This window comes from Macaca nemestrina, chromosome 12 (genome assembly GCF_043159975.1).
Source record: "Macaca nemestrina isolate mMacNem1 chromosome 12, mMacNem.hap1, whole genome shotgun sequence".
NCBI lineage: Eukaryota > Metazoa > Chordata > Mammalia > Primates > Cercopithecidae > Macaca > Macaca nemestrina.
Window position 1 is genome coordinate 73,121,424 of NC_092136.1, and position 24,424 is coordinate 73,145,847.

General features: G+C 50.5%; 1 protein-coding gene across 6 annotated transcripts; it reads left to right on the plus strand.

Annotated features, from left to right (window-relative positions):
- Positions 1-1,373: 1,373 nt before the first annotated feature.
- On the plus strand, positions 1,374-21,534 carry LOC105468939 (DnaJ heat shock protein family (Hsp40) member B13). Of its 6 annotated transcripts, none has more exons than XR_011610921.1 (9): positions 1,390-1,524; positions 7,448-7,559; positions 8,845-8,948; positions 10,022-10,183; positions 15,742-15,899; positions 17,292-17,405; positions 19,441-19,643; positions 20,441-20,517; positions 21,185-21,534. XR_011610921.1 is itself a non-coding variant. In XM_071075268.1 (9 exons), the coding sequence occupies exons 1-9, from the start codon at positions 1,506-1,508 to the stop codon at positions 21,336-21,338; spliced, it is 1,014 nt and encodes a 337-aa protein (XP_070931369.1). In that variant the 5' UTR covers positions 1,391-1,505; the 3' UTR covers positions 21,339-21,534. The 6 variants fall into 6 exon arrangements, 5 of the variants coding, with proteins under 5 accessions (XP_070931370.1, XP_070931373.1, XP_070931369.1 ...); XM_071075268.1 differs by having other exon boundaries at positions 1,391-1,524; positions 19,530-19,643; XM_071075269.1 differs by lacking the exon at positions 7,448-7,559 and having other exon boundaries at positions 1,374-1,524; positions 19,530-19,643.
- The last annotated feature ends 2,890 nt before the right edge of the window (positions 21,535-24,424 follow it).

Sequence of the window (24,424 nt, forward strand, 5' to 3'; positions counted from 1 at the left end):
AGCAGAATGGACTGAGCTTGGTGACCAATTGGATTTGGGATGTTCATGGAAAACAGGGCTCTGCTGTACTTAGAGAGGTGGAGCATGACTCCCTCACTGTAAGGGTGGACCACACAGTGACTGCCTTCCAAAGAGTGCAGTACAGAAAGGGGGAAAGGAGGGCCGGGTGTGGTGGCTCACACCTGTAATCCCAGCACTTTGGGAGGCGAAGGTGGATGGATCACTTGAGGTCAGGAGTTCGAGACCAGCCTGGGCAACATGGCAAAACCCCGTCTCTACTAAAAATACAAAAATTAGCTGGGCATGGTGGCACATGCCTGTAATCTCAGCTACTCGGGAGGCTGAGGCAGGAGAATCACTCGAACCCAAGAGGCAGAGGTTGCAGTGAGCTGAAATTGTGCCACTGCACTCCAGCCTGGGCAACAGAGTGAGACTCCATCTCAAAAAACCAAACAAACAAACAAACAAATTCAAATTGTGGGACATTCTACAAAACACCTGACCATTATTAAAGTGTCAAGGTCATTAAAGCCGTGGAAAGTCTGAGAAACTGTCACAGTCAGGAGGCACCGGAGGAGATGTGACAGCTAACTGTAATGTGGCATCCTGGATGGGATCCGGAACAGAAATAAGATATTAGGTTAAAACAACTAGTAAATCTGAATAAAATGTGGATTTTAGTTAACAATAATGTACCAATATTGGTCATTATTTGTGACAAATGTACCATACTAATGTAAGATGTTAATAATAGGGGAATGTGAGTGCAGTGGCTCACACCTGTTATCCCAGCACTTTGGGAGGCCAAGGTGAGCCCAAGAGTTCAAGACCAGCCTGGGTAATATGGTGAAACCCCCTTTCTACAAAACATACAAAAATTAACCAGGCATGGTGGTACACGCCTGTGTCTCAGCTACTTGGAAGGCTGAGGTGGGAGAATCCCTTGAGCCCGGGAGGTCGAGGCTGCAGTGAGGTGTAATCCTGCCACTGCTCTCCAGCCTGGGTGAGAGAGTGAGACCCGGTCTCAAAAACATTAAAATAATAATGAAATAGGGGAATGTGGATGTGAGGTATATGGGAACTCTCTGTACTGTCTTCTCAACTTTTCCAAAACTCTGTTCTAAAATAAATGTGTTTTTAAAAAATTAGCCAAATGCATTTCTTCTAAAACCTTTTTATTAAAACGAATTGCTGCTCTCTTTAAAAACAAAAACAGAGCCCTGTAAGTCTCCAATTTCTGAGTTGAGTGACCTTTCACAGGGTCACAGAATCAGCCCCAGCTCTCCTAGTCCTTTCACTGACTCCTCTCTGTTGCAGAGGTGAGATTTGTTTAGGGAAGTGGGACTACAACTCCCAGAGTGCACCTGTGCAGTTGTCAGGAGCAACCAAGGAAGCAAACTAACAGCCTTGCTAGAGTCTGAGGACTATCCAGGGCCTCACTGCCAGCCAGCCAGCCATGGGCCAGGATTATTACTCTGTGCTCCAGATCACTCGCAATTCAGAGGATGCCCAGATCAAGCAGGCGTAAGTTGGGGTGGGAGCCAGTCCTTAGGGGTGTGCTGGGGCAGGCCCTGCCCTCTTCTCTTCCAAAACAAGCTTTCCTGCACAGCTTAGAGCAGACAAGGTAAACCTTGTTCCTTCTTTCACTTCTTGCATACCTGTATCCTGGCTTTGGTCTGGGTCAGGGCCCAGGTTGGAAATTTGAACTCTTTAGTTCCTCAATCTGCTCCCAACCCATCTCCCTTTATGCTCCATGCCCTGTCTCCTCTCCTGGGTGCCTTGCCTTTCCCAGCAATGAAATGGAGACAAAGGAGCCATTTGAACTTTATCTTGAATATTATGGAGAACCAGAGGCTTATGAACAAGGGAGTGGCCGGGCCAGATAGATGTTATAAATTCGATTCTGGCCATGATGGAGGTTTTCAACATTGACTAAACTGCATTCCTGAATACTTCCATCAGGTCTTAAGGATGCTCTGGTTCATTCCTAAGAAAGCCTACGACAGGAGTCAGTACATTTTTCTGAAAACATGTTTTTGTTTTTGTTTTTGTTTTTGTTTTTTTTGAGACGGAATTTTGGTCTTGTTGCCCAGGCTGGAATGCAGTGGTGTGATCTCAGCTCACCACAACCTCTGCCTCCTGGGTTCAAGCGATTCTTCTGCCTCAGCCTCCCAAATAGCTGGGATTACAGGCACGCACCACTACGCCCAGCTAATTTTGTATTTTTAGTAGAGACGGGATTTCTCCTTTTTGGTCAGGCTGGTCTCAAACTCCTGACCTCTGGTGATCCTCCCGCCTTGGCCTCCCCAAGTGCTGGGATTATAGGTGTGAGTCACCACACCCGGCCAAAAACATGTTTTTTTTAAACAAATATTTATTAAGCGTCTACCACAGGGTCGAGAGGGTACTTCACCTCCTGCTGCAGTGGTGGCAGCTGGAAATAAATGTCTGAATCTGACAGTGACACTTCCTTACCTCATGCAGCTAGATTTTGTTGCTGAATAGATGTTGAATAAGTCACCACAACTGTGATGAGTGTTACAAAAGAGGAAGTACGGGGGGCTACGGAAGTTATCTTGGAAGGAGAGAGACCCCCTTAGAAGGCTGTTCGGGGTAATCAAGGCAAAAGATGAGGCCAGAGAAAGGGGAGGGAATGGACTTGGCAATTAAGTGGATCACTGGAGGGTAAAGAAAAGAGGAGTCCAGGATAACTCAGTTAAGTTGGGCAGTGACAATAGGTGCATGTTTTGAGTGTGTAGGTGCAGTTCTGAGAACTTTCCCTCACTCTTTAATCCTCACAACAGTCCTGAGAATTAAGTACCATTATTATCCCACGGCCATGCACTAGTAAATGGTGGAGCCAGTGTTCAGACATCAGGCCTCCCAGAGTTGCCAGTCATGGGCCTACTCCTGGGCCAGGTCCTTTTGGGGATCAGTGGCGTAAGTGGAGAGTCTGCAGTGTTGTTGGAGAAAAAAGACACAAACTCATGAAAAGATTTGAGAACAACTCAGGACAGTGTATGATGTCACCCACTCCTTGGAGCATCTCATTGACCAGAAGGACCCATCCAGGGAAAGGTAATCAGGAGGAAGGGCAGTGGGAGTGCAGAAAGAGAAGCACAACTTAAGCACTGGAAAGGGCTGGATCAGAATCCAGATTCACTTACCTGCTAGCTGTGTGACCTGGGCAAATTACTTAACCTCTCTGAGCTGAAGTTTTCCCATGTCTAAAAATCATCCTCATAATAAAGGTTGCTGTGAGACTGAAATAGGATTAGATAAGATAATGCATGTGTCCAGCAATCATTTGCATGTGAAACCATGTCATATAAAGAGTGATTAAGGCCTGGCGTGGTGGCTCATGCCTATAATCTGAGCACTTTAGGAGGCCAAAGCAGGAGGATCCCTTGAGCCCAGGAGTTTGAGAGGGCAGCCTGGGCATCATCGGGAGACCCTGTCTTTACAGAACATTTAAAAATTAGCTGGGCATGGTGGCACACACCTGTGTCCCAGCTACTCGGGAGGCTCAGGTGGGAGGATCGCTTGAGCCAAGAAAGTAGAGGCTGCATTGAGCTATGATTGCACCACTGCACTCCAGTCCGGGCAACAGAGCAAGACCTGTCTCAAAAATATAAAAATGGCTGGATGCAGTGGCTCACACCTGTAATCCTAGAGCTTTGGGAGGCTGAGGCAGGTGGATCACTTGAGGTCAGGAGTTTGCCAGCCTGGCCAACGTGGTGAAACCGCTTCTCTACTAAAACTACAAGAAATTAGCCAGGTATGGTGGCACACACCTGTAATCCCAGCTACTCGGGAGGCTGAGATAGGACAATTACTTGAACCCAGGAGGCAGAGGTTGCAGTGAGCCGAGATCATGCCATTGCACTCCAGCCTGGGTGACAGAGCGAGACTTCGTCTCAGAATAAATAAATAAATAAAAATAAGGCCGGGCTTAGTGGCTCATGCCTGTAATCCAAGCACTTTGGGAGGACGAGGCAGGAGGATCTCCTGAGATCAGAAGTTCGAGACCAGCCTGGCCAACAAGGTAAAACCCCATCTCTACTAAAAAAAAATTAGCCGGGTGTGGTGGCAGGTGCCTGTAATCCCAGCTACTCAGGAGACTGAGGCAGGAGAATTGCTTGAACCTGGAAGGTGGAGGTTGCAGTGAGCCGAGATTGAGCCATTACACTCCAGCCTGGGCAACAAGAGCAAAACTCTGTTTCAAAAATGACTAACTAACTAAATAAAAATAAATAGAGTGATTAAAAGAACTGTGCATGTTTCAAAAAGCAGTCCTTAACCCTTCTCTCCTGCAATAACTCTAAGTCACATGTATGACATGCTTGCTCATGGGACAACCTAGATATTGATTAAAAAAAAAGAAGAGCTAAACTTATATAAGGAAGAAAAGCACCATGATGGTTTATAATTGTCCAGGATTCCTAACTGCAGCGTTCAAGTTGTGATTTCACCCCTTTCTCTGCCACTCAGGAAAGCAGGTGAATGAGAGTGATGTCACTGCAGGGATAATTTTGAAACCACTCAAATTTATATGAAAAACTAAACCTTTCTCAAACCTTGTTACCTTTTTTTTTTTTTTTTGAAATGGAGTCTCTCCGTCACCCAGGCTGGAGTGCAGTGGCACAATCTGGACTCACTGCAATCACAGCCTTCTAGGTTCAAGTGATTCTTCTGTCTCAGCCTCCTGAGTAGCTGGGACTATAGGTGTGCGCCACCATACCCGGCTAATTTTTGTATTTTTAGTAGAGACGGGATTTCACCATGTTGGCCAGCCTGTTTTCAAACTCCTGATTTCAAGTGATCTGCCCGCCTCGGCCTCCCAAAGTGCTGGGACTACAGGAGGCTGAGATGGATGGATCACTTGAAGCCAGGAATTTGAGACCAGCCTGGCCAACACGGCAAAAACCCGTCTTTACTAAAAATACAAAAATGAGCCAGGTGTGGTGGTGGGCACCTGTAGTTTCAGCTACTTGAACTTGGGAGGCGGACATTGCAGTGAGCCCAGATTGCACCACTGAACTCCAGCCTAGGTGACAGAGTAAGACTGTATCTATAAATAAATAAATAAATAAATAAATAAATAAATAAATAAAAATAACCAACTGTGACCTTTATAATTGAGAAAGGCTGGTTTGGAAGGCTGTGACAATGTCTTCAAGTCTCTGAAAGTAGATATTCTCTCTGTAAGGTCCCAGGGCACAGCTACATCCCTTATGGATGGAGGGACAGTTGCAGGACAGCAGATCCAGCTTCCTGTTGCAGTAAGAGGAGGCATTGCCTAAAAGTCAGAGCCATTCCACAGTGAGATGGGCTGCCCTGTAGGATGCTGAGCGTATATCATTTATTTACTCACTCCTGCTCAGTGCCCAGCACTGGGGCTAGAACTGGATGCAGCAACTCCAGAACCTATTAGATGAGTCGACGACACCTGGAACACAGCGCTGCTAAGGACGAGGATCAAAGGTGCTGGGGACTTGGGAAGGGGAGTCTAACCTAGAAAGGAGGCTAGCTGTCAGGGAAGGCGCCCTGGAGGATTTGGTAACCTGAGCCGAAAGTTGAAGGATGAATTAAAAATTGCCCAGAGAAGCTGGGAGGGGCTGTAGAGGGGTGAGTCATGCAGGAGAGGTCAAGGGAGCAGCAAAGGAGAACAGTGAGTGAGGCCAGAGGAAGAGGCAGGGGCTTGGATCTTAGAGTGAGATATCTGAGTTTTATGCTGGAGACAATGGGGACACCAGTGAAGGGTTATGCCAGGAGAGGGACCTGGTCAGAAAATGTTTCAGAAGGCCGGCATGGTGGGTCATGCCTGTAATCTTAGCACTTTGGGAGGCTGAGGTGGGCGAATCACCTGAGGTCAGGATTCAAGACCAGCCTAGCCAACAGGGCGAAATCTTGCCTCTACTAAAACTACAAAAATTAGCCAGACGTGGTGGCTCATGCTGGTAGTCCCAGCTAATCGGGAGGCTGAGGCAGGAGAATGACGTGAACCCAGGAGGAGCTTGCAGTGAGCCGAGATCACGCCACTGCACTCCAGCCTGGGCGACAGAGCGAGACTCCATCTCAAAAAAGAAAAAAAAAAAAAAAAAGAAAGTATTTTAGAAGCATCAGTATTAACGAGCAGAGAGAGTGAGAGCAAGAGTGAGAGATACCGCAATTGGCAGCACACAATGCAGTGGAGGAGGGGCCACTGGGTGCAGGAAGACATGGTTCTGCAATACTTGTCGGGATAAAGAGACAGGAACAGAACATTTATTATTTATTTTGAGACAGAGTCTTGCTCTGTCACAGGCTGAAGTGCGGTGGTGTAATCTTGGCTCACGGCAGCCTTGACTTCCTGGGTTCAAGCAATTCTCCCACATCAGCCTCCCAAGTAGCTGGGACTACAGGTGAATGCCACCATGCCCGGCTAGTTTTTGCATTTTTTTTTTTTTTTTTTTTTTTTGTAGAGTCAGAGTTTTGCCATGTTGCCCAGGCTGGTGTTGAACTCCTGAGCTCGAGTCATCCTCCCACCTCGGCCTCCCAAAGTGTTGGGATTACAGGCATGAGCCACTGTACCCAGCCCAGAACATTAGTTAGAAGGAAAATCCCATGTGACTTGGTGACTGATGGGATAAGGAGAGGAGATGAAGGAGAGCTTGGAGTCAAAGTGCTCACATTTCTGGCTGCAGTGCCTGGGGAAAAATTATGCAGTGAAAATGTATGTGTTGGCAGGGTCAGGTGGCTCACGCCTATAATCCCAGCACTTTGGGAGGCCGTGGTGGATCACCTGAGGTCAGGAGTTCGAGACCAGCCTGGCCAACATGGTGAAACCCTGTTTCTAATAAAAATACAAAAAATTGGCCAGGCGCGGTGGCTCAAGCCTGTAATCCCAGCACTTTGGGAGGCCGAGACGGGCGGATCACGAGGTCAGGAGATCGAGACCATCCTGGTTAACATGGTGAAACCCCGTCTCTACTAAAAAAAAAAATACAAAAAACTAGCCGGGCGAGGTGGCGGACGCCTGTAGTCCCAGCTACTCGGGAGGCTGAGGCAGGAGAATGGCGTGAACCCGGGAGGCGGAGCTTGCAGTGAGCTGAGATCCGGCCACTGCACTCCAGCCTGGGTGACAGCGCGAGACTCCGTCTCAAAAAAAAAAAAAAAATACAAAAAATACAAAAAATTAGCCGGGTGTGGTGGCGGGTGCTTGTAATCTCAGCTGCTTGGGAGGTTGAGGCAGGAGAATAGCTTGAACCCGGGAGGCGGAGGTTGCAGTGAGCAGGGATTGTGCCACTGCACTCCAGCTTGGGCAACAAGAGAGAAACTCCGTCTCAAAAAAAAAAAAAAAAAAAAAGTGTATGTCTGGACTCGGTGAATTTATGATACCTTGGAGAGGAGATGGCAAGTAGACAGTTGGAGGTAGTCTTTGGCTCAGGGAAGTGGTCTGGTTCAGGATGGAGATTTAGCTGTGAGAGACCGAAGCCTGCCCCTGGGATGAGAAGAGAAACCACGGAACTCTGGGGATGGCGGCGAAGCGAGTGTGGGCACTGGAAAAGCAGGCGGAGGTAAGGTTGGGGATCATGCCTGGGCTGAGTGACAGGCGTCTGTGCCGGACGCCTCCCGTGCAACCCTCCAGACCCACTCCCCACCGTTCCTGCCCTGCTCGGCTCCGGCTCCGGGAGGCTTCCTTGCCCTCAGCCTTCCAGATGGAGCCGGCCCAGGGGAGCACTAGGCGGGAGATGGGGAGGGAGAAGGGCGGGGCTGCGGCTTTATTCCCTAGTTCTCCTCCTATGGGGTCTCTTCAGTCAGCTGTGTCGCTTGACAGAAAGTCACAGCTCCGCTGAGGGCCCTGTCCACACACTCCGACAGACCCCTCAGCGTTCCTGGCCTGGGAAAACTGCACTCTGCTGTCCCTGGCAAGTCTCCCTCCGCTCCTCCTGCACCTGGGCGAATGGTCCCTTTATTAAACCCTCCACAAACCACCCAATCCGCGCCATCTTTCCCCCACCCCGGGTCACTTCTGATACATATTCTCAGACGCTACGATGTCTGCCCCTCAGAAACAGGCCAGCTGGTAGGACTTGTATTAACCCTCCCTCCTCCAGGTACCGCAGACTCGCCCCTTAACCACCCGTTGAAGTCAAATGAGCCGTCTTCAGCAGAGATTTTCAGGCAAATAGCAGAGGACTGGGCAGAAAAGAAGTGGGAAAAAAAATAAGCACAGAGTGGGTGTGGGCGGCACAGGAACCAGACGCGCGTTGAGCGCCTCATCCATGTCCGCTGCACACCCGATTGTAGCTCATCCTCCCAAGACGCCTGTGTGTCTGCTCCTGTCCTCTAAGAAGCAAACAGGATTATGTGCAGGAAATGTACCTGGAGAGACTGTGAAGGATGAAGGGAAGGGAGCAGGAGCGCGCAGGGAGAGTCCCCAGAACACAGTGCAGCCTGACGCTTGCGAGTGGAGATAGGGAGGGGAGGAGTGGGGAGGGAGAGCTCAGCCAGCCTCTGGGGAGCCCTCACGCAGAGCGTGCCCGTTGGAGGAGTCCTGTGTCTTGCAGGAATGGGCCAGCCTTGGTATCTCCACCACACGTTAGCACTGGGGGCAGCTCAGGGGCAGTAGCTTCGGCTCAGATGCCCTGGGGGGCAGCTGCTGGAACTGTCAGTCAGCTGTGCTCCCCGCACCAGCTACTCTTCAAGAGCTGAGCAGTGCACCTCCGCAGCCACCACAGCCCGTGAAACTACCCCGGATTTATAGCCAGCCAGGAGTGGACAGAGTGCCAGCTCTGAACTCTGGTCTGCCCTCAGAAACAGGCCAGCTGATACGGCTTGTATTAACTCTCCCTCCTCCAGGTACCGCAGACTCGCCCTTAAGCACCACCCGTTGAAGTCAAATGAGCCGTCTTCAGCAGAGATTTTCAGGCAAATAGCAGAGGCCTTCGACGTGCTGAGTGACCGTGAGTAGCTGTGGGGCTGAGCAGCCCCCTCGATTAGGATCATTCCTTAAGTCTCCAGACTGTTGGGTTTTCTGAGGGGGCCCAATAGCGAGGAAGCATCCCTCTTCCCTGCCTAGAATCTAGACACACAGAGAAGACAGAATACCGACCTGCCTTTCTCAGTAGAAGCAAGCTGAGGGGGAGGACATAGGGTGTGGAGCCCAGGATTACATTGACTCGCTCACCCTGGCAGGCAGTGTGGGAGCAGGGGCACATTCCCCACGCATCCCTATCCCCTGTGAGGACGGGACCTTCCCCGGGAGGAACAGACTGAGGGGCTTGCAGCTACCGGGGAAGAAGGCTGAAGCTGGGCGGGCGCACCCACCTGTCCCTCCCAGAGGTCCTTCCCAGTGGCTGAGTGTCCATTTCCCCAGGGCCAGCAAGAGTAGGAACAGGCACAGAAAGGCCAGGAGTAATTAGGAAATCTCTCTCCGATGGAAATCAGCAGAGTGAAGAAAGTGTGATCCCCGCCCCCACACCCAGGGCCATCCTGCCTGGCTTTCCCTGGGACTTGTCCTGGAGACTAATCCTGGTTCCTGCAGAAGTACAGCTAGAAGATCACTAAGGTTTCTACAGCCCTGAGTTTTCAGGACTTCAGGGTCCTTAGACTCTAGGATTTCAAAGTTTTAAAATTTGGAGGCTGTAGAATTCTTAGCTTCTAAAATGTCAAGGTTCTACAATTCTGTTTACCCCAGATAAGACAGTGGCCATGATGACTGAGTTAGGCCAAATCCCAGGGCCATGGCCTGAGCCTCAGTCTCTCAGTTATTCCCCCAGTCTCTCACCCCGCCCCCAGCAAACCCAAGGCTTTCCCGTCTCTCTTCTGGGCTACAGAAGCCATACCTAGGTCCTCCCAGAATGAAATGGAACCCCTGACTCCTAGGGTCTCATTCCAAAGACTGCCAGACAGCAGGCACTTTGGGATCAAGCTGCTTCTGCCCCTTCCCTTTCTCCATATCCGCCTGCTTCCCAGCCCCTCCACCTATCTCAGCCCCCAAAGTTGGACGCCTCCTCAAGGTGATGCCCATCCACAGCTGTGAAGAGAGGCATCTACGACAAGTTTGGAGAGGAGGGCCTGAAGGGTGGGATTCCTTTGGAGTTTGGATCTCAGACCCCATGGACAACTGGTTACGTCTTCCACGGCAAACCCGAAAAGGTGTTCCACGAGTTCTTCGGTGGAAACAACCCCTTCAGTGGTAAGAGGTCTTCAGAGGTCTTCCTCCCCACCTTGCCTTACAGGGAAACGACACAGCTATAAATGATGCTTTTCGTTAAGTAGTTTTGTTTTTATTTTTACTTTATTATTTTATTTTATTTATTTATTTATTTATTTATTTGGAGATGGAGACTCGCTCTGTCGCCCAGGCTGGAGTGCAGTGGTGCGATCTTGGCTCACTGCAACCTCTGCCTCCTGAGTTCAAATAATTCTCCTGCCTCAGCTTCCCGAGTAGCTGGGACTACAGGCGCACGCTGCCATGCCCGGTTAATTTTTTAAAATTTTTAGTAGAGATGGGGTTTCACCATGTTGCCCAGGCTGCTTTCGAACTCCTGAGCTCAGGCAATCTGCCCACCTTGGCGTCCCAAAGTGCTAGGATTACAAGCGTGAGCTACCGCGGCCGGCCTATTTTTACTTTAATAAATATATATAACACATTGCAAAAGAAAAAGTAAAACAGAATTCATTGAAAAAGAAATACAGGCCGGGCGCGGTGGCTCAAGCCTGTAATCCCAGCACTTTGGGAGGCCGAGGCGGGTGGATCACGAGGTCAGGAGATCGAGACTATCCTGGCTAACATGGTGAAACCCCGTCTCTACTAAAAATACAAAAAACTAGCCGGGCGTGGTGGTGGGCGCCTATAGTCTCAGCTACTTGGGAGGCTGAGGCAGGAGAATGGCGTGAACCCGGGAGGTGGAGCTTGCAGTGAGCCGAGATCACACCACTGCACTCCAGCCTGGGAGACACAGCGAGACTCCGTCTCAAAAAAAAAAAAAAAAAAGAAAAAGAAATACATTCCAGCCCTCCATTTTCTTTCTTTCTTTCTTTCTTTATTTTTTGAGATGGAGTCCTGTTCTGTCACCCAGGCTGGAGTGCAGTGGCATGACTTCTGCTCACTGCAACCTCTGCCTCCCGGGTTCAAGCAGTTCTCCTTGCCTCAGCCTCCTGAGTAGCTGGGATTACAGGCACTCACCACCACACTCAGCTAGTAATTTTGTATTTTTTAGTAGATGAAGGGGTGGCCCACCCCTCCACACCTGTGGGCATTTCTCGTTAGGTGGAACGAGAGACATGAGAAAAGAAATGAGACACAGGGACAAAGTATAGAGAAAGAAAAAGTGGGCCCAGGGGACCGGTGCTCAGCATACAGAGGACCCACGCTGGCACTGGTCTCTGAGTTCCCTTAGTATTTATTGATAATTATCTTTACCATCTTAAAGATAAGGGAGTGGCAGGACAATAGGATCATTGTAGGGAGAAAATTAGCAGTAAGACATATGGATAAAGATCTCTGTGACATGAATAAGTTCAAAGGAAAATGCTGTGCCTTGATATGCATATACAAACATCTTCCATAAGCCTTTTAGCAGCATTGTTTCAGCAAGTCCCACCTTTTGCCCTAAAGCGATTTTCTCCTTTCTCAGTAAACAAAGCATACAATCGGGTCTCACACCGAGATGTTCCATTGCCCAGGGACGGGCAGGAGACAGATGCTTTTCTCTATCTTAACTGCCAACATCCGCCAAAAGGCCTTCTTTCCTCTTGTACTAGTCCTCCTCAGCACAGACCCTTCACGGGTGTCGGGCTGGGGGACAATCAGGTCCTTCTCTTCCCACGAGGCCCTATTTCAGACTATCACATGGAGAGAAACCTTTGACAATACCTAGCTTTCCTAGGCAAAGGTCACTGCGACCTTTGGCCATGTATGTGTCCCTGGGTACTTGAGATTAAGAGAATGGTGATGACCTTTAACCAGCAAGCTGCCTTCAGGCACTTGTTTAACAAAGACACATCCTGCACAGCCCAAAATCCATTAAACCTTGAGTCACCACAGCACACGTCTCTTGCAAGGACAAGGTTGGGGGTAGGGTCACAGATTAATAGCATCTCAAATACAGAACAAAAGTCTACTTCTTTCTATATAGACACAGTAACGAGTAGACATGTGGTTTCACCATATCTGCCAGGCTGGTCTCAAACTCCTGACCTCAGCTGATCCGCCCACCTCCATACATACATACACAATCATTGAAAGGCCTGGGTGAGAAGGCTCTAAGCTGGCCCTGTAGGAAATCTTCCAAGAACACCACCTCTAAACTGGTCCACAAGGAAAGCTGCTGTCTCTGCCACAGTCACGAAGAAGGAATCAGGAAATGTCACCGTTGCATTCCAGAACACACCATAAATGTAGCTGCAACTGCTGCCTCACTTGCTTCTGACAGGCATGAAACTCGTAGGTGGACACACAAAGGCTGCTGCAGAAAAACCCAGTATTTCCACGACAGTGCTCACCAGCTCCAGACAGAGCCATGGAGAGATGCCTGCCGCCTTCTTCCTGCCTCCCAAGTAGCTCAGGGTTTACCTGATGAACAGAATTAAAAGCCAGAACATTAGCTGCTAGAGAGTCTGGGGGTTGTTCCTTTTGGCTCTACAGATTCTCTAGGAGGGAAGGTATGCAAGAAGGAGGTCAGAGCAGATGCCAAGTGCCAGCATGGCTACCATGGGTGTTTTATAATTTATTATTATTAGAGTCTTACTCTGTTGCCCAGGAGTACAGTGGCACAATCTTGGCTCACTGCAACCTCTGCCTCCTGGGTTCAAGCGATTCTCCTGCCTCAGCCACCCGAGTAGCTGGGATTACATGCAGGCACCAGAATGCCTGGCTAATTTTTATATTTTTAGTAGAGATGGGGTTTCCACTCAAGACTGGCCAGGCTGGTTTTGAACTCCTGACCTCAGGTGATCTGCCTGCCTTATCCTCCCAAAGTGCTGGGATTACAGGCATGAGCCACTGTGCCAGGTATAATTTATTATTTTTAATTACTGTCTTATTGATGGGTATTTAGTTTCTTTCTGGTCTTTTGCTAATATTGTATTTGTGGGAAGATACCTCTTGTCTCTTTTGCAGTTAAAACAGTTCTTGTGCTATTTATAGTTTCCCTAACATGCTTGTCTCCCTACCAGACTGGGAGCTGCTCCAGGTCTGATTGATCTCAGAGTAGCCAAACCCCAGCCTAGCATCTGACAAGAGTGAGTGGATGGGTGGATGCATGAAATGAAGGAAGGAAGGACAGATGGATGAATGGATGAGTGGGTGTATGAATGAATAGATGGGCGCGTGGTGGCTGGGTGGGTAGGCAGATGGATGGCTGGGTAGGCGGATGGATGGCTGGGTAGGTGGATGGGTGCATGATCCCAAGTCTCAGACGAACTGACCAAGAGTTGATTTCTGAGGCTCAGAATCATCTTGCAAAGGCAGTGAAAAGACCTTCACACCTGACTTCCTGGCTCCAGTTATGCCCACATAGGCCTAGATTTTCACTGCCTGTTTTCTCCTACACCCCTTCCCCTTCTCCCTGACTATACTTCAGCCTTTCTGAACTTCAAAAGTTCTCTCCTTCTCTTCTCTGTGCCAATACGTGGGTTATAGCCCCTCTGCCTCAGAGACTGCTCCCATTGTGTGCCATCCTCATGTGTCTGCCAGAGGAAGCTTAGTTTATAAGCTCCACGTGAGACTGAAAATAGCAAGGGGCTTTGAGTAGCAGGCCTGTTTCCAATCCATGTGCTGCCATTTGTGAACTGTGTGGTCCTGGGAAATTTTCCTTACCCCTCTGAAACCCCAGCTTCCTAACCATTACATAGACAAAATAATCATTAAGGCTCAAGGGCTATTATCAGATAAGATAATGTTTATGAAAAGGGGCTTTGCAATTGGCCAGGCACGGTGGCTCACGCCTGTAATCCCAGCACTTCGGTAGGCCAAGGCCAGCAGATCACCTGAGGTCGGGAGTTCGAGACCAGCCTGACCACCATGGAGAAAATCCATCTCTACTAAAACAACAACAACAACAACAACAACAACAAAAAACCAAAAAAAAACAGTCGGGCACGGTGGCGCATTCCTGTAATTCCAGCTACTCAGGAGGCTGAGGTAGGAGAATCACTTGCACCAAGGAGGTGGAGGTTGCGGTGAGCCAAGATTGTGCCATTGCACTCCAGCCTGGGCAACCAGAGTGAGACTCCGTCTCAAAAAAAAGAAAAAAAGGAAAAGAAAAGGAAAGGGGCTTTGCAGCCCAAAAATGCCATACGGTGGACCTTGTCTCCCTACCTGTCTCAGTTCAAAGGAGCCAAGGGAGTCTACAGGGCATCGCTCATTGGGAAAGGTCAGGCTCAGGGTCTGGGCCTCCTTAGGCAGCACCCAGAAGCTATACTGCCACAGTGCTCCACCCCAAGGGTTCCTGAGTCCCATCTCCCTGCAGGGTTGAGGGGCTGGGCTTCCTGTGGCCTGGCTATGGGGTGTTTACTGCCTGGTACACTGTAGGTCTGGGTGAACAAGTGAATTCAGCAGTGCAACAGGAGGCCAGATGATTTGCAGGCCCCTTGATTGCCCATCACATCTTACAGGGACACAGTGTAGTCACCTCATCCCTGCCTAAGGTCATTTCACCATTCTAGCCTGTGAAGTTCATTCCATGGCATCAACCATGAGAAGCAGAATATGGGAACTCTGAACCATAGTGCCCCTCAAGTTTACAGCTTATGAAGGGCTTTCACATCTAGCGATGCAGTGTGGCACAGTGGTTAAGGACACAATTTCCATATTCATATTGTCCTGTGGTTCAGATCCCAACTCTACTGCTTACTAGCTATGGGACCTTAAGCATTTTGTTTGGCCTCTCTGGACCAATGAAATAATAATGTAAGGTGCAAAAATAGCACCTGATGCATAGTAAGCTCTCAGCAAGTTTTAGCTCTTTATCTTAATGGTGGAAGGCAAGTCAGGCATTATTACCCCATCCCACAGACCAAGACACTGAAGCCCACGGATCACACAGCACATCAGGGGCAGAGCCGAGATGGGGCTGTCTTTGCACTGGGAGGAAGGATGTGGGCAGCAAGAGGGGTTATGGGTGTAGAGCTGGGCAGGGGCAAAAGAAAGTGAGGAAAGAGGAATTTGGGGGATGCTAGTGGCCTCTCAAATTGTTAGGGACCAAACTTTTCCCTCTCCCATCTCAGTCGACAGCTTTATAGCAACTTGAGTCTGGGGTCTTTAGTAGTCTTGGGCTGGGCTGGACAGCGAAGGGGAGTGGCGTCTGTGGAAGAGTAGGGAGGACTGGCCAGCTCTGACCTTCCTGCCGAAGACTACCAGCAGTCTCTTCTGGCACTCCCGAGCGCGGCCACCAGAGGGAGCGCCTCCCTTTCCTGAGACAGCCAGAGTTACGGTATCCAAGTTGTGATTAAGAGAGACGGGGAAGCAGCGGGGGCGGCGGCGGGGTGATACCCCAAGCAGGGGTGAAGCAGTGGGAAGTGGCAAGGGATGATACTCACTGCATCAGCGGTTGAAGCAGCTCCTTGGCTTGGCCAGTCCGAGAGGTGGTTATAGGATGCTGGGTATTACACAGGGCAATGAAGAGGTTGGGGAGCGTATCTGGATGGGGAGGTGGAGTGTGTGTGTGTGTGTGTGTGTGTGTGTGTGTGTACACGCGTGTCTGGGTCTCTGGATACAATTTCTCTTACTCCTCTCCCTAACCCCCGCAGAGTTTTTTGATGCAGAAGGAAGTGAGGTGGATTTGAACTTTGGGGGGCTCCAGGGCCGAGGGGTCAAGAAGCAGGACCCCCCAATCGAACGGGATCTCTACCTGTCCCTGGAGGACTTATTCTTTGGCTGCACCAAAAAAATTAAGATCTCCAGAAGGGTGAGTACTCAGCTTGCTCCTCCCGGGAGCCACCACCTATCTCCTGCAGCCTAGCAGCCACCTCCTCCCTTACCCGGGTGGGAGGACTCAGGGATGGTCTCTGATGGAATTACAGAACCTTAGAGGCCGGGCGCGGTGGCTCAAGCCTGTAATCTCAGCACTTTGGGAGGCCGAGACGGGCGGATCACGAGGTCAGGATATCGAGACCATCCTGGCGAACATGGTGAAACCCCGTCTCTACTAAAAAATACAAAAAATTAGCCGGGCGAGGTGGCGGGCGCCTGTAGTCCCAGCTACGCGGGAGGCTGAGGCAGGAGAATGGCGTGAACCCGGGAGGCGGAGCTTGCAGTGAGCTGAGATCCGGCCACTGTGCTCCAGCCTGGGCGACAGAGCCAGACTCCGTCTCAAAAAAAATAAATAAATAAAAAATAAAAATAAAAAAAGAACCTTAGATTCAGAGACCTAGGATGTTAGAATTCTAGAATCTGAAATTCGGAAGGGACAATTGAGGATATTAGCCCGGTTCTTTCCTAGTGCAGGAGTGTCCTCTGCAGCCTTCCCAACTGCAGTCTTCCTCTCTTTCAATTCAGCCCCATCCCCGTGGGAACTGGAAAGGCTCTGAATCCTCTGAATTCTTTCCTCTGGGCTTTACCAGACCATATTCCCAGGATTTTACCAGGGTGCATGCCTCATGCATAAGAAAGAACAGTGGGCATGGAGGGTGGGCTGGGAGACAGTCACCAAGGTGACGGGTTGAGGAAGACCCTCAGTGCCTCGTGTCTAGTCCTTGGCTTGGCCCTGTGCCATGGCCCAGCCCTGTGCCAAGCATAAGAGCAAGCCTCCTCTACCTTTGCCCAGCAGAGGAGATGCTGATGCGGCCATGCTTTCCACAGATGGCACCCATCTGGACATGCGATTGGGGAGTGGAAGGATGACACAGTGGTGAATGCACTGGGGGAGGCTTAGATATGTTGACTTTCATTTCTCTCTTTGGGATTAAGAGACTTGCTGGAGGCTCAAGCCCAGGCCTCTGGGATTTGGAGAGAGGAAGGAAGTATATTTTCACCGTGTATCTGTTAGTGGCCAGGCCTGGAGCTGTGTGTTTGATCAACTAATGGTGACTGCTTGGCATCTCAGCCCCTAGCCCCAGTCTCATGGCATCCCCTGCCATCCTGGAATCATAGGTTCTTGGTTGTCATGGCAACAGGATGGGCAGGCTCTCCCCATTGCTGGAGGCTCTTCCCATTGCTAGAGGATTGAGCCCAAGTACAAATCCCATAGAGCATCTTTCATGTGTGCAAAGGTCACCTGAGTGTTCATGAAAATCTGAGCAATTGACTGTGCTCATGGAAGTCCTAAGCAGACCTCCCCACACCTGATATGTTGCTGCAGGTGCTGAATGAGGATGGGTACTCCTCCACCATCAAGGACAAGATCCTGACCATTGATGTGAAGCCTGGTTGGAGGCAGGGCACACGCATCACCTTTGAGAAGGAAGGGGACCAGGTAAGGGTGGAAGAAGCTGACTCAGGTCAGTCACTGGACTCAGGCGGTGGGAAGACTGAGGAGGAAGGGAAGGGAAAAGAGGCAATACTTTTTCCTGACCCTGTGAGCCTTGGTCTGTAGACAGCCCAGTCTGCAGAGTGGGTGAGACGGGATCCCTAATGTTCCTTCCAAGGAACAGAGCCTTATAATGCTTCTGTGAATGGGCAGCCCAGGGACTGTCCCCATTTTACAGAGTGGGAAACGGGGACCCAGAGAAGAATGGGACTTGCCTAGGGCAAGAACATGAGAGCTGAAAGGAGATCCCAGTCTGAACTCCAGTGTTTTCCTGATTTTCTTCAGTGCTTCTCGGAATAAAGCCCAACTACAGGAGCTACTCAGAAATCATTTAATCATAATAATTTTATTTATTTATTTTATTTTATTTTATTTTGAGACGAGAGTCTCACTTTGTTGCCCAGGCTGGAGTGAGGTGGCACGATTTCAGCTCATTGCAACCCCCACCTCCTGGATTCAAGTGATTCTCCTGCCCCAGCCTCCTGAGTAGCTGTGACTACAGGCACGTGCCACCACGCACAGCTAATTTTTTTTTTTTTTTAATTGAGACAGAATCTCACTCTGTTACCCAGGCTGGAAGGCAGTGGCGCAGTCTTGGCTCACTGCAAACTCCGCCTCCTGGGTTCAAGTTATTCTGCTGCCTCAGCCTCCCCAGTAGCTGGGATTACAGGCATGCACCACCACACCCAGCTAATTTTTGTATTTTTAGTAGAGACAGGGTTTCACCATGTTGGCCAGGCTGGTCTCGAACTCCTGACCTCAGGTGATCCACCTGTCTTGGCCTCCCAAAGTGCTTGGGATTACAGGCGTGAGCCACTGCACCTGGCCACCTAGCTAATTTTTGTATTTTTATAGAGATAGGATTTCTCCATGTTGGCCAGACTGACCTCGAACTCCTGACCTCAGGTGATCTGCCTGCCTCGACCTCCCACAGTGCCTGGGATTACAGATGTGAGCCACCATGCCTGGCCTATTAGTAATACTTTTAAATTAAATACTATTTAAATAAAAACATAAAATTATTGTCCAAGGCATGCTGAGTCCTTAAGTCCTGAGAAGAGGCAGAATGATGGAGCATTCAGAGCCAGGAAAGATACATTCCTTTGCCTGCACTTTTTACCCCCTTTCTCACCTATGAAACATCTACCTCCAGTCTGGCTTGGTGGCTTACACCTACAGCCCCAGCACTTTGGGATGCCAAGGCAAGAGAATCACTTGAGCTCAGAAGTTTGAGACCAGCCTGGGCAACATAGTGAGACCTTGTCTCTACTAAAAACAAAAACATTAGCTGGGCATGGCAGTGTGTGCCTGTGGTCCCAGATACTCAGGAGACTGAGGCCGGAGGATCTCTTGAGCCCAGGAGGTAGGTCAAGGCTGTGGTGAGCTATGATCATGCCACTGCACTTCAGCCTGGGCAACAGAGAGAGACCCTGTCTAAAAAAAAACCAAAAACCAAAAAACAAACAAACAATAAATAAAACATCTACTTTGAAGAAACATGCTTCAAAACCCAGCTCGTGTTTCCTGCTCTGGGCAGCCTTCTCTGAGCTCCAGGATCTGGGCCTCCCTTTATCATGTCTCGAGCTTGCTGAGGATTCACGGTCAGTTCCTCTCCCTCCCGGCCACGAGACTGGGAGCTCCTTGGGGTGAGGGGCCAGTCTGATTCCTCTGTCCCCAATGCCCAGAAGAGACCTCAGCAGACTTGTGGTGACTTAATGACAGGGGTGTCATGCCTGGAGTTACTAGCAAGACAGAGACATATGGTCGGTTGCCTGACGCCCAGCTCAGTGTTCTACCTGCCGTCTGAGGAAGCCTCTCCGAGCCTCCAGCTGAGTGGTCTATTTTGGGCATGCTCAGTACAGAAGTAATTCTGGGGGGATTCATCTGGGTAAGCTTCTCAGGCTTCTAATCTATCTGGGCTATGGGGGCCAAACTGAAAAGGCCCTTCCAGAAAACCTGCTCTCATCTCCCCATTGTACAGATGAAGACATGGAGACAAGTAGAGGCAGGAACTTGGCCAAAGTCACACGGCCAACTAGTCCTTGTCACCCTTTGGCGTCCCCTGCCCAGGGCCCCAACATCATCCCAGCAGACATCATTTTCATCGTAAAGGAGAAGCTACACCCTCGCTTCCGCAGGGAGAATGACAACCTCTTCTTCGTGAACCCCATCCCTCTGGGCAAGGTGAGTGGGCAAAGCGCAGGAGCAGCGGGGAGGGGATCGGCATGAGCCCCACCTGCCCTGGCCTAGACTTGGCCTCCCCTCCCGCAACCACCTGCCATCAGTCACTAAGCCCTGTGGATTCCACCCTCCAAATCACCATCCACTTGGTCCCCTCTGCTCATCCGCACCGCCTGGATCTGTGCACCAGATCTGCACAGCAGGTCCTCCTCCCCACTTCTCATCTCCTCCAGGCTCTTCTCCTTAGAGATCCTGCCACACACTCATCGGACCCTGCCATACTCCTCACTGTCTAAACATCTTTGTTTAGAGGGCCACTGGAGGCCCTCTGTGATCTGCTCCCTGCTTACCCCTTCCCCTGCACTCCAGCCCCTTCGCCGCATGGCACCCTGCCTGCGTAACGCATTTTCACGCCTCCGTTCTCATTTCTGCTGGGCCCTCTCCTTGGAATGCTGTCTATTCACCTGACCCTATAGGGTCCTCATCAATAGCTACCACCACTGCTACCACTTCCTGCCCTACTCCTAAATGGTTTAGGGGCCTCTCCTTGGCTCCCACAAACACTTTTATTCTATCTCCATCATTACATTTATACAACATCCATCTTACCTGCCAGATCCACCCATCTTTCCTGCCAGGGCAGAAAATGCCTGGGTCATTCACCTATGAGTTCTTGAACAGCCTCGTCTCCCTTGTGCCTAACTCACAGTCTGGCACTGGACAGGTTCCTAAGGTGCCTTCTAAATAGGAGGGCCATGGTGACCCTCCTCAGCCCCACCTTTGGCCCTGACCCTCCCTAGGCTCTCACCTGCTGCACTGTGGAGGTGAAGACTCTAGATGACCGTCTGCTCAACATCCCCATCAATGACATCATCCAGTGAGTCTATCTGCCTTGGGCCCCAGTAGCCAAGAGAAGGGCTAGCCTGGGATTTAGGGGGTATTGTCAGACAGGTCTGCCCAGTAGAGTTGTACAGGCTGCCCCCAGCACAAGGATTCCCTGCTGAGGGGATAGAGAGGACCAAAACCAAACCCACACTCTGGCCACGCTGTGGGCTGCAATCACCTGGCAAAAGGAGCACCTTTTTCTAATTCACACGAAGCTACTGCAGAGGCTAGAGGCCCCCAGTGTTGGGCAACCCCGTGGCCTCCATCCCCCTAAACTTCTCATTAGAGTTCTGAGTTGCATCCCCTAAGTCCTTTTCCAAGAAAGGCCCTCTGCCCCTGCAGAGGTTTGCCTGGCAGCCCAGCGCCCCGCCCTCACCTCAGGGTTTGCTCACCCTTACTTCCCGTTTCCCGTATCTTAAACAAAGTTTCTGGAATCCTCCATCAGAGACTCAGTGTAAACAGGTTTTCAGGGAGCAAGCGGTTTGGAATAAGCCAATCTCCTCTCCTTTCCCAACCAGTTCTGGCTAAGAGCCACTCCAGGTGAAGGCTGGAGTGACTGTGCCCTTCCTGGGGTTATGTGACAGGGGTTATGTGACAGGGACTTGCTGAGGTGCTGCTCTGGGATGATGTCTAAGCTCCTTTCTTTCATCCTATTTCAGCCCCAAATACTTCAAGAAGGTGCCAGGTGAGGGGATGCCATTGCCGGAGGACCCCACTAAGAAGGGGGATCTCTTCATCTTCTTCGACATCCAGTTCCCCACCCGCCTCACACCCCAGAAGAAGCAGATGCTGCGCCAGGCATTGCTGACATGACTGCGGTGGGCTGGAGCAGGGGTGAGAGGAGGCTAGCTGGGCCTCACCCCACCCCTACCCGCCACAGCCTCAGGGTGTGCACAGGTGTGCATAGCTCAGGGAGCCTGCTGCACAGATATGATACCAGAGTGGGATGGTGCAGGGCTTAAACTAACATAATAAAGATCTATTTCCTGTCCTCCAGCTACACCCATGAGAGTGTGTTGGAGAGGAGCTTCATATTAGCCTTTCTTGGGGGGCACAGGGAAGAAAGAGGCCCAAGGAGCTGAGTGCCTGGGTCCCTGTCCTGGCTTTGTGGGAAAGGGCAGGTAAGGGTTCAGATCCTCTGTGCTTCCACTTTGATAGAGTGGGGCAGGGCTGTGTGGCCTCTGAGGGTCTCTAGCTCTGCTCTGGCTTTTCATGACAGAAGAGACAATCTCTGGAGCATGGTATGGTCACGTTAGAGACAGGAAAACTAAAGCACAAAAGAAAACATTTGTTGCAGGTCACTCAGGCCTCAGTGGCAAAGCTGTCATCAGAACCTTGAAGGTGGCAGGGTGCGGTGGCTCACGCCTAGACTTTGGGAGGCCAAGGTGGGCGGATCACTTGAGGTCAGGAGTTCCAGACCAGCATGGCCAACATAGTGAAACCTCATCTCTACTAAATACAAAAATTAGCCAGGTGTGATGGCGGGCACCTGTAATCCCAGCTACTCCAAAGGTTGAGGCAGGAGAATTGCTTGAACCGGGGAGGCAGAGTTGCAGTGAGCTGAGATCGCTCCACTGCACTCCAGCCTGGGCAAAAGTGAAACTCCATCTCAAAAAAACCCAAAAAGGCCGGGTGTGGTGGCTCATGTTTGTAATCCCAGGACTTTGGGAGGCCGAGGCAGGTGGATCACCTGAGGTCAGGAGTTCGAGATTAGCCTGGCAAACATGGTAAAAACCCGTCTCTACTAAAAATACAAAAATTAGCTGGGTGTGGAGGTGAGTGCCTATAATCCCAGCTACTCGGGAGGCAGGGGAACCACTTGAATCCAGGAGGTGGAGGTTGCAGTTAGCCAAGATTGTGGCACTTCACTCCAGCCTGGGTGACAGAGCAAGACTCTGTCTCAAACAAAACAAAACAAAACCAGAAACCCCCCAAAACCTTGAAGGTCACTTCCCATAGACTCACCCTGCGTAGAAGAGCAGCATGAAGAACACGTGTGCACTGGAAACAGCTTTGGTTCTACCCCTCTGGCCTCAATCCCCTGGTCTGTGATAGGGTCCTGGGCAGGGTGATCTGGGAAACCCAAGTTCTGATCCCAGCCCTGCCACTTTCTCCTGGAACCAGTTACCACACCTGTCTTGTCAGTAGAGCAGAGCTCATAACCCCCTTCACAGGCACGTTGTGAGGACTGAAATCATTGATGTGAAAGTGCTTGGTGAACTCACTGCTTAGATTCAGGAAGGGGTAACAGTCCTGCTGCCCCCAAGGCCTGGAGTTCCAGCATCCACGTCCAACCGGGCCTGCGTAGACCACACTTGCCTCCTCAAAGTCAACAAGTGTGCTACGCTCCCCTTCCATGCCAGCGAGGTTCCCTTCTAGAGTCTGAGCTTGGGTGAGGATAGATCCAGGCTTCGGGGATTAGGTAGCCAATTCCATGGAATGCCTTCAGAGGTGCCAGAAATGGCCCCACGTTCAGATTGCTTGGGACTCCACCATTCAAATCACATCAGCTTAAGGCTTTTTCTTAAATGGGGGTTCAGTAGCACTTTTGTCATTAAAAAAATCACCATGGGCTGGGCGCAGTGGCTCACGCCTGTAATGCCAGCACTTTGGGAGGCCGAGGCGGGTGGATCACAAGGTCAGGGGTTTGAGACCAGCCTGGGCAACATGGTGAAACCTCGTCTCTACTAAAAATACAAAACTTAGCCGGGCATGGTGGCATTCACTTGTAATCCCAGCTACTTGGCAGGCTGAGGCAGGAGAATCACCTGAACCCAGGAGGCAGAGGTTGCAGTGAGCCGAGATCGTGCCACTGCACTCTAGCCTGGCAACAGAGCGAGACTCTGTCTCAAAAAAACAAAAAACAGGCCGGGCGCGGTGGCTCAAGCCTGTAATCCCAGCACTTTGGGAGGCCGAGACGGGCGGATCACGAGGTCAGGAGATCGAGACCATCCTGGCTAACACGGTGAAACCCCGTCTCTACTAAAAAATACAAAAAACTAGCCGGGCGAGGTGGCGGGCGCCTGTAGTCCCAGCTACTCGGGAGGCTGAGGCAGGAGAATGGCGTAAACCCGGGGGGCGGAGCTTGCAATGAGCCGAGATCGCGCCACTGCACTCCAGCCTGGGTGACAGAGCCAGACTCCGTCTCAAAAAAACAAAACAAAACAAAACAAAACAAACAAACAAAAAACAAAAAACATTCACCGTAAAGTCAGCTGCCCAAAGACCTTGCGATGAAGACTCCAGGAAGCATTTCAGCACAGTAGTTAAAAGCACGTGGGCTTTGGAGTCAGATACACCTGTTCTGGATCCCAGGTGTGTTACTAGCCAGCTGTGTGCCTTTGGGCAAGTCACTTCATCTCTCTTAAAGCTTGTAGCCCCTACCTTGCAGGCCTTTCATGGAAACCAGATGGTGAGGCATGAAATACTCAGGGGCAGGACTCAGGTGGAGTGGGGTGGTGAGAGCTGCCCTGTTCTGAGAGCAAGCCCTGAATTGAGAGGGGCTGTGAAAGTAGAGCCAGGGCTGTGAAATTATTGAACTCTAGGTCTCCTGTAGGGCAGCAGGAAAGCCTACTCCTTATCATGAGGCTCTGAAGGAAGCCTGGGTCTCAGGCCTGAAAGTCCCTTAGGAGATTCCTATTACCTCAGTGATCTTCGGCGCTACCTTGAATTAGGCAAAGCACGGCTTATCATATGCCCACTTAATAGGCATTAAAGGGTTGGGGACCAAAGAGAATTGATCTACCTCTGATCAGAATGAATGAGACCCACTGGTATGTTTTCCAGTGGTTCCTACCACTGTTCCCAGCTCATTGTCCCAAGGCCACACCCAGAACCACAATGAAGGTGGGTAGCCTCATGTCTATTAAGGCTGCTGAATGAACCAGCTGACTTGGTCA